Source organism: Scyliorhinus torazame, chromosome 7 (genome assembly GCF_047496885.1).
Source record: "Scyliorhinus torazame isolate Kashiwa2021f chromosome 7, sScyTor2.1, whole genome shotgun sequence".
Taxonomy (NCBI): domain Eukaryota; kingdom Metazoa; phylum Chordata; class Chondrichthyes; order Carcharhiniformes; family Scyliorhinidae; genus Scyliorhinus; species Scyliorhinus torazame.
The window spans coordinates 253709429-253722056 of NC_092713.1; the positions used below are offsets into that span (position 1 = coordinate 253709429).

At 46.0% G+C, this 12628-nt stretch overlaps 1 protein-coding gene across 1 annotated transcript in view; it reads left to right on the forward strand.

The window, feature by feature from the left end:
- Window positions 1–1475: 1475 nt before the first annotated feature.
- Window positions 1476–12628, forward strand: part of LOC140426959 (glutamine--fructose-6-phosphate aminotransferase [isomerizing] 2-like) — a 136175-nt gene continuing 125022 nt past the window's right edge. The window contains exon 1 of the mRNA XM_072512274.1: window positions 1476–1586. Coding sequence (XP_072368375.1) covers window positions 1580–1586 — 7 coding nt within the window. The 5' untranslated portion in view covers window positions 1476–1579. The remainder of the gene's footprint in view (window positions 1587–12628) is intronic.

Genomic DNA, 12628 nt, shown 5'->3' on the forward strand with positions numbered 1-12628 from the left:
GACCAGACGGGGTTTGTTAAGGGAAGACAGTTAGTGGCCAATGTAAGAAGGCTGTTATATGTGATCATGATGCCCCCGGAAGGTAGGGAGGTTGAGGTAGTGATTGCAATGGATGCAGAAAAGGCTTTTGATCGGGTAGAATGGGACTATCTGTGGGAAGTACTGGGACGGGTGGTGTTGGGACCTGTTGAGTTTGGTGGTGATAATTCCCAACCTGTCAAGCTGGGTGGTAACCATTGTTGGAAGACGTTCTGCATAGCAGCCAGACACCAATCAGTGGCACAGATGTTTTAAAAAAATTATTAATTGGGATGTGGGCTTCACTGACGAGGCCAGCATTTGTTGTCCATCCATAATTGCCCTTGAACTGAATGACTTTTAGGCTATTTCAGAGGACTGTAAAGAGTCATCCACATCAGTGTTTTTCAAGCTTTTTTGCCCAGAACCCATTTTTACCAACCGGCCGATTTTCGGTACCCACGCCGGCTGACCTTTGGGACCCACTCCAGCCAACCTTTGCGACCCACGCCGGCCGGCATTCGTGACCCACCATTTTCACTTCCTTTAATGCAAGAGGTGAGCCTGGCCTTATATTCTATAGTCTAGAATAGAGAAGAATTAGAAATGACCTCATTGGAACAGGTATTATTCTCTCAGGACTCTACAGAGCAGATGTAGAATGTACATTTTCCTCAGATGGGTGGATTACAGCCTGGGGATACTGTCTGCAAATTACAATGTAATGATTTTAGACATAGATGAGGAGGAATTACTTAACTCAAAGTATTGTGAATCTTTATAATCTCTAAAATTTACTCTCAAAGAGAATTCTGCAGGATCAGCCATTGAGCATATTCAAGACAGATGTAGGAAGACTGAATTGAATTTTTAAAAAATCTTCTTCTGGGTCAGGGTGCTGATGTCAGGAGTGGCCGGTGATACTCTCTGGGCTCCGGGCATGCACACTGATGAGCGGGCTTGCATGCACAGCACGTCCGCATTTTTAAAGCCGGTCGCGGGCTCGTTTCTAAAGCCGCTCGCAGGCGGCGTTTTAAAAAACTGGCTGCTGCGACCATTGCGCCTGAATTCCAGCGATCGGGAATACCGCGATGGATACCGCACCCTCCTGACACCCACCCACAGGTCGCGACCCCCACTTTGAAAATGCCCGATCTACATTGCTGTAGGTCTCGAGTCACGTGCAGACTAGTTAAGGATGGCATATTTCCTTCCCTTGAGGTGACCCAGAGTTTCATGGTAGCTTATCACTGATGAATAGCTTTCAATTCCAGATCTATATTTAAAATTAATCAATCGAACTTAAAATCAGCATCTCTGGTGGGATTTGATCCCTTGTCCCCAGAGCATTTAGCCTGGACAACTAGTCCAGTGACATTATCAATATGCCACAATCTACCCTGGTGTTGATATGACGGTCATTTCCACCAAGGGGCGGGATTGAGAGGAGGAGATAAATAAAAGCTCAGTGTAGGGCACACACGGAGTTAGTCACGCAGGCGTTTACCAAAGAGGTCTGGACAGTTTCTTGAGCTTCGGAGTTGTTTCCAATTAACTAACAATGTGCGGTGAGCGAAAATTAACTTTAAATTCTGTGAACGGGAGAACCTTGCCATGAAATCTTGATGAATGATCTCTCACTTCCTTCCCTCTTGTTTGTTTTCTTGGTTACGATGCAGTACTTAAGTTTTTTATTTAATAGTCTTGCTTTTAGCAGATGCACATGCTCTTGATTTTGTCGAGAAAACTTGGAGCAAAAAGTACTGCATGATTGATTTGATTTCTCGTCGAGCTTTCATTTTGTTATTTTTCGCATTTTGAAGAGATAGCAGCGGTAGTGTTTCTCACCAGGACTGATTGATCTGGCGTTCAGAGCTGTATTGATCCAGTCGTCTAAGATGATTTACCCTCCACCCCGCAGAAAAAGTTGCAAGACTGTTGAAATGAATAGAGATGGGGTATCATTTTCTAAAATAACAAAACTGGGGCAAAAGTTTTTTGGTACTGGTACAAAAAAAGCATGTTCTGTAAAGGAGTGTATTCGGTCATGTGTGGACGCAAATGAGGGTTCGTTACAAAAACATTTCCCTCAAAGCACCGAAAGAGCTTTCGAAATGAACGTTACAAAGCTACCTTTAACGTGGCCCCAAACGAGCTTAACTTTGGGTCCATTATGTTATAGGTTTCCTTGTTTCGAACATCGGACAGTATGATGAACTTTTGAATTATGTAAATCTGTATCGTTTTCGTGTCGTGCAAGGTCTGATTTAAACTACTTTGAGACCAGGTTTGAGTTTAAATCTGTTTGTAGACATGTACCTTTAGTATTTTTATAAAGTGATTTCTAGTTCTGTGAGCAAACGGCGCTCAAGGAAGTTGTCTTATAGAATTTACAGTGCAGAAGAAGGCCATTCGGCCCATCGAGTCTGCATCAGCCCTTGGAAAGAGCACCCTACCCAAGCCCACACCTCCACCCTATCCCCATAACCTAGTAACCCCACCCAACACTAAGGGCAATTTTGGACACTAAGGGCAATTTAGCATGGCCAATCCACCTAACCTGCACATCTTTGAACTGTGGGAGGAAACCGGAGCACCCGGAGGAAACCCACGCACACATGGGGAGAACGTGCAGACTCCGCACAGACAGTGACCCAAGCCGGGAATCGAACCTGGGACCCTGGAGCTGTGAAGCAATGGTGCTAACCACCATGCTACCGTGCTGCCCACTAATACTATACTTATACTATACATCAGTTTCCGAACGCTCATATTAAAATAAATAATTTATATCTATCAAAGAACTTTTCATGTTGGAAAGTGCTGAAGAATTATTTTTCAAATGCTGTTGGTGTTATGTAGAAAACACAACAGGCAGCTTTCAAACAACAAGATTCTGGAGAAGACGTATTAGATAGGTGACCATGTAATCTGTTTTGGTGTTAGTTGATGGGTAAATGATGGTTGGAACACTCGGAGAATCACTGCTGCATTACAACATTTTATGTTTTCTGTATGATTAATTTATCCCTCCCAGAAATCTTATATTTATTTTATTGAGTGCTGTGCTTTGGTTACTGCTATCAATTTTTGTGATTTATATTATAGCATTTTGGATGGTGCATTCATCCTGCTCACAATTTATTTCCAATAGTTGCCCATTATTTCAACTTCTATTGTTGTAAGTTCCTGTAACATTTACCATTCAGTTTTTGTATGTTAACCAATGCAAGACAGTTGCAAGATCTGGCTATTTGGTGGTGGCTTTGTAGAATTGCTTCCAAGGAACAGGCCACTCAAACCTTCGAGTCTGGTCCATCATTCAGTTGGATTATAGTTGATCTGTATCAGTTCAACTTTTGAAATTTGCAACTAACCTAACCTCAGCAACATTTTTAAGAGACTCTGGATTTCTGCCACCATTCCCAACATCACCCGTAAACATCCTAACTCTAATTCCCCATAACCACTATATTAGTCATAATAGGCTAGAATCCTTTTAAATCTAATCTAAAAGTACTTAACACAGGAGAGTTCATAGAAGTTCTGTGAACATCTGAAAAATATGTTCACCGTTTTGAGGCGAATCATTGTTAGGCTGCATGTTCTAAATGCTCTGAGGGAAGATGGCGTAATTGTTTTAGCTTCTGCCTGTGGCTTTCAATAATATTATAAAAATGTTTGACTTTATTAGTCATACTTTAAGTATCCTGAAGTGCAAATTGTTAATTAAACATTAAACTGATGGGCGAAACTGTGACGCAGTGGTTAGCACTACTGCCTCATGGCGCCGAGGACCTGGGTTCGATCCCGGCCTTGGGTCAGTGTCTGTGTGGAGTTTGCACATTCTCCCCATGTCTGCGTGGAACTCACCCCCACAACCCAAAAGATGTTCCGGGTAGATTGGCCACATTAAATTGCCCCTTAATTGGAGAAAACAAATAATTGGGTACTCTAAATTTTAAAAATAATTTTGATTGATGATGGAGAAATAATGTACTTCTTTTAATCTTGGTTATGTATTTAATTGAACACGTTAATTGAAAGTAAGTCTTTAGCTTTATCACCCAGATGACACTCCGCCAATAGATCTAGCCAATTGAATTTTAAAAATTTTAAAATGCCAATGGACTGAAATGATTTGGAGCTGATGAATGTTAGCATTGAACTAACAAAGAATTTGCAATTCTTAGTCAATTGGTCTTCACTTAATAAGTTAATGAATATTGTTTGAAGATGTTGGTTTCTAATGTGACATCAGTTTTTAAGTTCAATAATCTTCTAATTTTTTTCCGCCTAATTTTTCTGAATCTTTCTGAAATGCTGTTCGTCTGATCTTTATTGCTTGCTATCATAATGTTAAGCATTTTTTTCTACCTGAGGGGGAATGAAGATGATATGATCTTGGCTGCTGAAAATGTTATGGGGACACTGTGAGGTAACGGTTATATGCTTTTTGGTTGACTCAAATTATATTCTGCAATGATCAATTTGTGTCTAAGCTTAGCTCTAGTTTTACTGCCAGTAAACATGAATACTTCAGACAGTTGCAAGTTGTTGTTGTTGAGTTGTTTTGAATTATTTTAAGCAAGAGGAATAGATTTAGTTTTGGAACATGAAAATGCTACTATTAAAGCCGAGCATGTGCAGTTTCAATGTGAAAAAAGAATGCATGATTTGTTTGACTATAGGCCAGGAAATGTTAATCCAGTCTTTTGGCAGCACACTTTGAGACAAACTGTCTCAGAGAAGTGGTCTCTAGTGACTGGTAAGCCTTGTGGTTTGCATGATGTGGAGGAGCAAAATGAGGGTTCGTTGGAAAATGAAACTTTAGTCAGTCGAAGAATAAAGGTAGCATTGTAAGACAATAAAAAGGAAGGCTTAAAATTAGTCTTTTTGGCCACAAATGCTAGAGTCAATCCACAGTATTTCCCAGTTTGGTGATTATTTCATGTAAAAATTAAACATAGAACAAACAGTGCAGAAGGAGGCCATACGGCCCTTCGAGTCTGCACCGACCCCTTAAGCCCTCACTTCCACCCCATCCCCCTAACTCAATAACCCTATCTAACCTTTTTGGGTACTAAGGACAATTTAACTTGGCCAATCCACCTAACCGGCACATCTTTGGACTGTGGGAAGAAACCGGAGCACCCGGAGGAAGCCCACGCAGACACTGGGAGAATGTGCAGACTCCGCACAGACAGTGACCCAGCAGGGAATCGAACCTCGGACCCTGGTACTGTGAAGCCACAGTGCTAACCACTATGCTAATTTTCTATTTGCTCATTGTGTTACTCCAAACTAAAATGTGATTTGGGGAAAAAATATATCCGCAGTTATTAACCATCTGGACCTGAAATAAGTTATCCCTATTTGAAATAGCAAGTCAGTAATGGTAACCAAATGTTTATAATTTAAAAAAAATTCCTGAGCCCCTCACTGAATGAAGTCATTTTGCATGAGAGGAACAGTAGGATGATTTTTCTCCAGGACATCCTCCCCAGTTACTTGCAAACCAGTTCAAAAACTCTGCAAAAATATTTTGGCTAATAGATACTTTTTACATTGTTAAATATGATCCGAACACTTATTTACAATTTTACTTAAGTTAAGTAGTTATGTCAGGATATATAATGGGAAAAACATTGAAGAGATTTGACATACAAAAATATAAACAAATAGTTTTTAAAAATATACATTTTTATTAAAGCCATTTTATGTATGTACATGAAAATATCAGAAGACCAAACATAAACAGAAACAACATCCCCCGATACTAACACCCCAACCTTCCCCCAAACCACTATGCTGACCCCTCAATTCAGCTTGAAAAAAATCAATGAATGGTTTCCACCTCTGGGTGAACCTCTCTCCTCCGACCCCCTCCAGGCCAACTTGACGTTCTCCAAACGCAGGAATTCTGCCAGGTCACTCACCAGAAACCCCGCCTTCGGCAGCTCCGATGATGCCGGCATCCATCTCAGGGCTATCAGGGAGGCAAAGGCCAATACGTCGGCCTTTCTCACCACCTGGATTCCCAGATCTTCCGACACACCGTATATCGCCACCTCCGGACTCGGCGCCACCCTAACATCCAGAACCTCAGACATCACTTCCAAGAACCCCCTCAACCTCGCACACGCCCAGACATGTGGACATGATTCGGCCCGCCCTGCACACCACCCACACCTATCCTCTACCCTGCTGCAAAGAACCGGCTCATCCTCGCATCCGTCATATGCCCTATGCATCACCTGACGCTGAATGAGGCTTAACCTCGCACATTGCAATGACGTGTTCACCCACCGCAGACCCTGTTTCCATGTTCCAGCGCGCACCTCCCCACCCAACTCCTCCTCCCATTTATGCTTAATCACCTCCACTGGAACGCCCTCCCTCCATCAACTCACTGCAGATACCCTCCCATCCCTAATATCATCCTCCGACAACAAATTGTCCTGCAACACCGGAGGCGGCAGCCCCGGGAAGGACGGCACCTCCTCACAAAATCCTTCACCTGAAACCATTTCCTTTGGGCAACTCATATGTTTCCTCCAACTCCTCCAGACCTGCAAACTTACCCCCTATAAACAAGCCCCTAACGTACTCTATCCCCACCTGCTGCTATCCCCGGAACCTCGCATCCAGCCCCGCCAGCACAAACCTGCGATTATCATATTTCGGTGCCCACAACGACATGTCCTCTAATCCAAAATGTTGCCTGCACTGGCTGTGCACCCGCAAAGCTGAAACCACCACTGGGCTCACAGAGCACCGAATGGGAGCGAACAGATGGGGCGCCAAAAACAATGCCCTCAGACCCGTCACCCTATACGGCGCAACCTCCATCCGCCCCCACGCCAAACCCTCCTCCACAGCTCATTTCCTCACCATTGCAGTGTTTGCTGGCCAGTAATAATTCATCGAACTTGGCAACGCCCAACGCTCCTCACCTGCAGGGTTTTCCCTGCCCCACTCGCCTAAGCCTCATCACCACTGGCTCTATTGCCAAGGCGAAAAGCAAAGGGGAGACCAAGCACCCCTACCCCTGCCGTGTCCCCCTGATGTAGCTCAAAGTACCCCAAGCTCATCCTGTTCGTCCGGACACTTGCCATCGTTGCCCTGTAAAGCAGCTGGACCCAATCTACATACTCCTGGCCAAATCTGAATCGACCCAGTACCTCCAACAGACATGCCCTCTCCACCCGGTCGAAGGCCTCCTGCACATCCATTGCCACTATGCCCTCTACCCCCTGCCCCTCAGAGGGCATCGTAATAACATTAAGCAGCCTGTGCCCATTCGCCGACAAATGCCACCCCTTCAAAAATCAGGTCTGGTCCTCCCCTATGATCCCCGACACGCAATCCTCCATCCGTGACGCTAACACCTTCGCTAACAAGTTTGCATCAAATTTAAGCAATGATATTGGGCGGTATGGCCTACACTGCAGGGTCCTTCTCTTCCATCAAAATCAGGGAAATGGACGTCTGCTACAAGGTGGGAGGGAGCTCCCCCCTATCCCTTGCCTCATTATACATTCTCACTAGCAGAAGCCCCCAACTCCGCACAAAACGTCTTGTAAAACTACACTGGGAACCCATCTGGCCATGGGGCCTTCCCTGCCTGCATCGCACGAACACCATCTATCACCTCCCTCAGCCCGATTAGGGGCCCCAATCTCAGCACCCTCTCCTCCTCCACCCTAAGGAACTCCAACCCATCCAGAAACTGTCTTATCCCCTCCTCCCCAGGCGGAGGCTCCGACTCACACAGCCTTCTAAAGAAGGCCTCAAATACCACATTTACCCCCTCTGGGTCCAACACCACGTTACTCCTCTCATCCTTCACCCTATCAATCTCCCTCTCCGCTGCCTGCTTCCTCAGCTGGTGGGCCAACAGCCTACTTGCCATTTCCCCGTACTCGTGCACTGCCCCTATGGCCCTCCACAATTGCTCTATTGCCTTCCCTATGGACACCAACTCGGACTCCATCTCCTTTAGCAACCCCTCCTCTGGCGCCACCGAGTACTTCAGACCCACCCTCAGAATCTCATCTACCATCCTTTCTCTCTCCTCGCATTCCAACCTCTCCCAGATCGAAATAAGTTCACCCCTAACTACCGCCTTAAGTGCCTGCCACAGCATGGAGGCAGTGACCAATCCTGTATCATTTAGCTCCACATAGCCTCGTATGGCGGCCTTTGCCCTTTCGCATACTCCCTCATCCGCCAATAACCCCACATCCAACCTCCACTGTGGCTGTTGGGCCTCCCGCTGTGTCACCTGCAAATCCACCCAGTGTGGCGCGTGGTCGGAAACCACGAGGGGTGAATACTCCAAGTCGGCCACCCCCGCCAGCAGCGCCTTTTCCATCACAAAGAAATCGATAGTGAATACATCCGATGCACATGCGAGAAGTACGAAAACTCCTTCGCCCTCCACCTCCCAAACCTCCATGGGTCTGCCCCCCATACAATCCATGAACCCCTCAACTCCCTAGTCACCGCCGACATCTTTGATGACTTGGGAATCGACCGGTCCACCTTCAGATCCAGAACCATGTTAAAATCGCCTCCCTCATTATCAGTCGGTGCAAGTCCAGGTCTGGGATCCTCCCTAACACCCGCCTCAAAAGTCCACGTTGTCCCAGTTCAGGACATAAACATTCTCCAGAACTACCGGCATCCCGTCCAGCTTCTCACTGACCATCGCATATCTGCCCCCTGATCGGCCACAATGCCCTGCCTCAAATGCCACTTTCTTATTCACCAGAACCGCTACCCCCTTGTCTTTATGTCCAACCCTGAGTGGAACACCTACCCCACCCATCCCTTCTGCAGCCTCCTCTGGTCCCCCAACTTCAGGTGCATCTCCTGAAAAAACACAACGTCCGTCTTCAAACTCCTCAAGTGTGCGAAAACACGTGGCCGCTTAACCAGCCCATTCAACCCTCACACTTTCTAAGTAACCAGCTGGTTCGGGGGGCTCCCCGCCCCCCCCCTCCCCTGCCCTACCCTTTTTCCCCTTTTTATGCCACCCGACCCATGTCACGCACTCTCCCAGGCCCACCCCAAGATGTCCGTCACCATCTCTCCCTACCCAACTGCACCACACCAACCATCCCCTTGTCAGCAACCCTTCCCTTCCCCACACCCAAACAAAAAACCAACACATTCCCCCCCTCCCCCACATCCTCCTCCTGGTAAACCCCCACTTCACTCCTGTTAACTAGCCCACCCAGCTATCATGGTGGCCCCCGTCCGATGCATCTGACTACCCCTCACCCTCCCAACCCACCCCTTCAACCTTCCCAACAACCAGCAAACAATGAAAATCAAAAGTCGCACTCACCATCTCTGCTCCCCATTCATACCCTGTCCCAATCCACCCACCCAATGTGCCCCACACTTTACACAAAACTTCTCTCCAAAGTTCAATGTCCTCACACACCTTCCAGTCCACGGTCTCTTTCTTGCTTTTGGTGCGTCATCCACAAGCGGGCAGGGTACAAAATCCCGAACATCACCCCTTCTTGTAGAGGTTGGTTTTTATCCGATTATACCCGGCCCTCCACTTCACCAGCTCCGCACCCAGGTTCTGGTAAATCTGCAGCTCACTCTCCTTCCAGGTACACTTCTTGGTCTGCCTCGCCCACCTCCGGATCTTCTCCTCATCCAAGAACCGATGCAGCCTAACCACCATTGCCCTCAGTGGCTCCCCTACCTGCAGCCTCCTCGGCACCCAGTGCGCTTGATCCACCTCAAGGGGCCAGTTAAAGGCCCCCTCTCCTGTCAGCTTCTCCAACATGCTCACCACATACTTGCCAGCCTCCCACCTTCAACACCTTTGGGCTTCCCCACAATCCGCAGATTGTGCCTCCTGTAGCAGTTCTCTATGTCCTCCAGCTTCTCCCTCAGCCTTTTCTGGCTGCTCAACACCAACCCCATCTCCGCCTCCAGATTTCGAACAGATCTAACAACTAAAACTGGGAATCCGAGATGTTGTCGGCTCATCAGCAGCAGAATTGGTATCCAACCATAATTTGTCACATATGGCATATCCCCCACTCTACCATTACAATCAAGACAGAGGATTGACCCTGGTTCAATGAAAAGTGCAGGGGGCATATCAGGAGCAGCATCAGGCATAACTAAAAATGAGATGACAATCTGATGAAGTTACAATGCAAGATGAACTGCATACCAAACCGCAGAAGCTGCATGTGATAGACCCCATAGCAAACAAATCAGATCTAAGCTCTGCAGCCCTGCCACATCCAGTTATGAATGGTGGTGCATGATTAAGTACCTAACCGGAGGAGGGGGCGGCACAAATCACCCCATCCTCCATAATGGAGGATCCTATCAAATAACAGAGTAAATCATAGGCCGTCAAATTTACTCTGCCATAGCTGACCTTGGGGTTCAACTCCACTTTCCAGCCCACTCCCATGTTGACTTATATATTTTGATGTGAACCACAAGCTGTTTCTTATATTGACCGAATGACCACACAACTAGTGTATTAGTTCAAAGAAAGTTTATTGATAACACAAGACTTATTACTATATACAATCATACACACTACTACGAACTAAACTAGACCTAATAACGAAGATGACCTTTACTTAACTTCAGGGTGACTGGCTCTGTGCGAGATAAGGCCTTTATCTGTGTCTACGTGGGTCGGTTGGAAGTCTTCAGGTTCGTCTCGGCTAGGCTTGTCCTTCAGGTAGCGATCGCGGGTCCTTGAACTTGGCTAGTTGATATGGCACACAGGCCGGTCCAAAAGAGGCCATATTGTCGGTTTGCAGTTCTTCTTATCCCCTAGGCTTTTGCGCCATTTGGGGCGGCCCTAACTCCAGATCCAATAGATCGATAGGGTTTCGATCACCCTCATTGATCCTGGCCAATTAGGGGGCAGATACCTCGGTGGCTGGGAGGGTCCTAGTTACCATTGTCATAGGCACGTAGGCCTTTCCAAATAAGGGAAAGTGGCGCCAGTTAGTCTGCTACTGTTGTAACTCCTTGATTCAAACTCTATTGTCCTGGGGGAAATGATGATTGACTCCTAATGGATACAAGTTTCAGTCAAGTCTGGCTTCTTTGCACAATACACAAGGACTAGTCCTGTCTGTGTCCGAGCTGACCACATTTCCCATGGTCCTTTGCAGGTGGCCATTTTAGATGGCTACACCCATTCCCCATGAATCCCTGAGACCATGAATCTGTCCATTCCCACCTTAAATGTATTCAACAATGGAGTATCCATAACCCTCCAGGGTAGAGAATTCCAAAGGTTCACAACCATTTGAATAAAGTAATTTCTTCTCCTCAGTCCTAAATGAACGATTCATTACTCTGAGACTGTGCCGTGAGTTTTCACTAGGTTGGAAATCTGAAACGTTATGAGCAAGGAGTAGGACATTTGGCTCCAAGCCTGCTCCAGTTAATAAGATCATGGCTGTCTGATGGTAACATCAAATCTGCATCACACCTACCCCTTGCTTATCAAGAATCTATCCACCTCTGCCGTAAAAATATTCAAAGACTCTGCTTGCATCGCTTTTTCAGAAGGGAATTCCAAAGACTCACGACCTTCTGAGAAAATATTTTACCTCGGGGCTGTTGTCTGTAAAATTCACAAACTTTGACCAGTTTATTATTCAAACGTTTTACCCAGGTGCCCTTATTTGCGAGATGAACAAAGGACAGACTCAAGATAACAATTCAACCCAAGTTTATTTTCAAATACAACAAAACATCCCCCCCAAAAAAATAATTCCAACGAGGAAATGTCTAAGATTCTTAATACTATGCATGCTGATAAACTGGATCGAGCTGTGGGTCCAATCCTCTGACTCTTGGTCATCTCTAGTCCTTCGTCTGCGAAAGTGGGTCTCTCAAGCAGCTTCCTTTGTACTGTGGTCCACCGTTGAGTCTTCTCTGCCTCCTCTATCTCGATTCTTTGCTGGGGAGGATCTCTGGGTGCCTTCTTCTTATCCCCCCTCTTTGCGCCCTTCTGAACCTTCACTGACACCAGGAACTCCCCCCAGAGGTCCATCCTCAGGTGCGTAGTCTGCACATAACCTTATCCCATATAAGGACATCTAAGTGCCAGAAAGTTTGGCTTCCTCTGGTCAATCCATAACAATTGATCCATTTGAATGGGGCTGATTATCTTCCAATGTCCTGGGACAAGCCCAGATTTGCCCCGGCTGTCTGTCTCTGCCCAGTGTATTCTAACATGGCTGTTCAAATTCTCATCAGGCCTGTCTATGGTTCTGACTGTGGTCGTAACTTAAAGTATCTAATTTTATGTCAGGCCTAAAATTCAGGCCGTTGGCCATTTTACTACGGTCCGTCCTCTTGATCCAGTGAGCATCAGCGAGCCGGATCACAACTCTAACCATGTTCCCGGATGGGCAAGTATCAGAATCTCAAGCAAACGATCCTCATCCCTAACCCAACATATGTACATTTCATAGATATCATAACTAAAATACAAAATTAATTTGCTTATATTCAATTACAATGGTTGAAATACAGATAAATACAAAGAAAATAAATACATAAAACACAACAAATAAACTTTCAGATGTGAGAG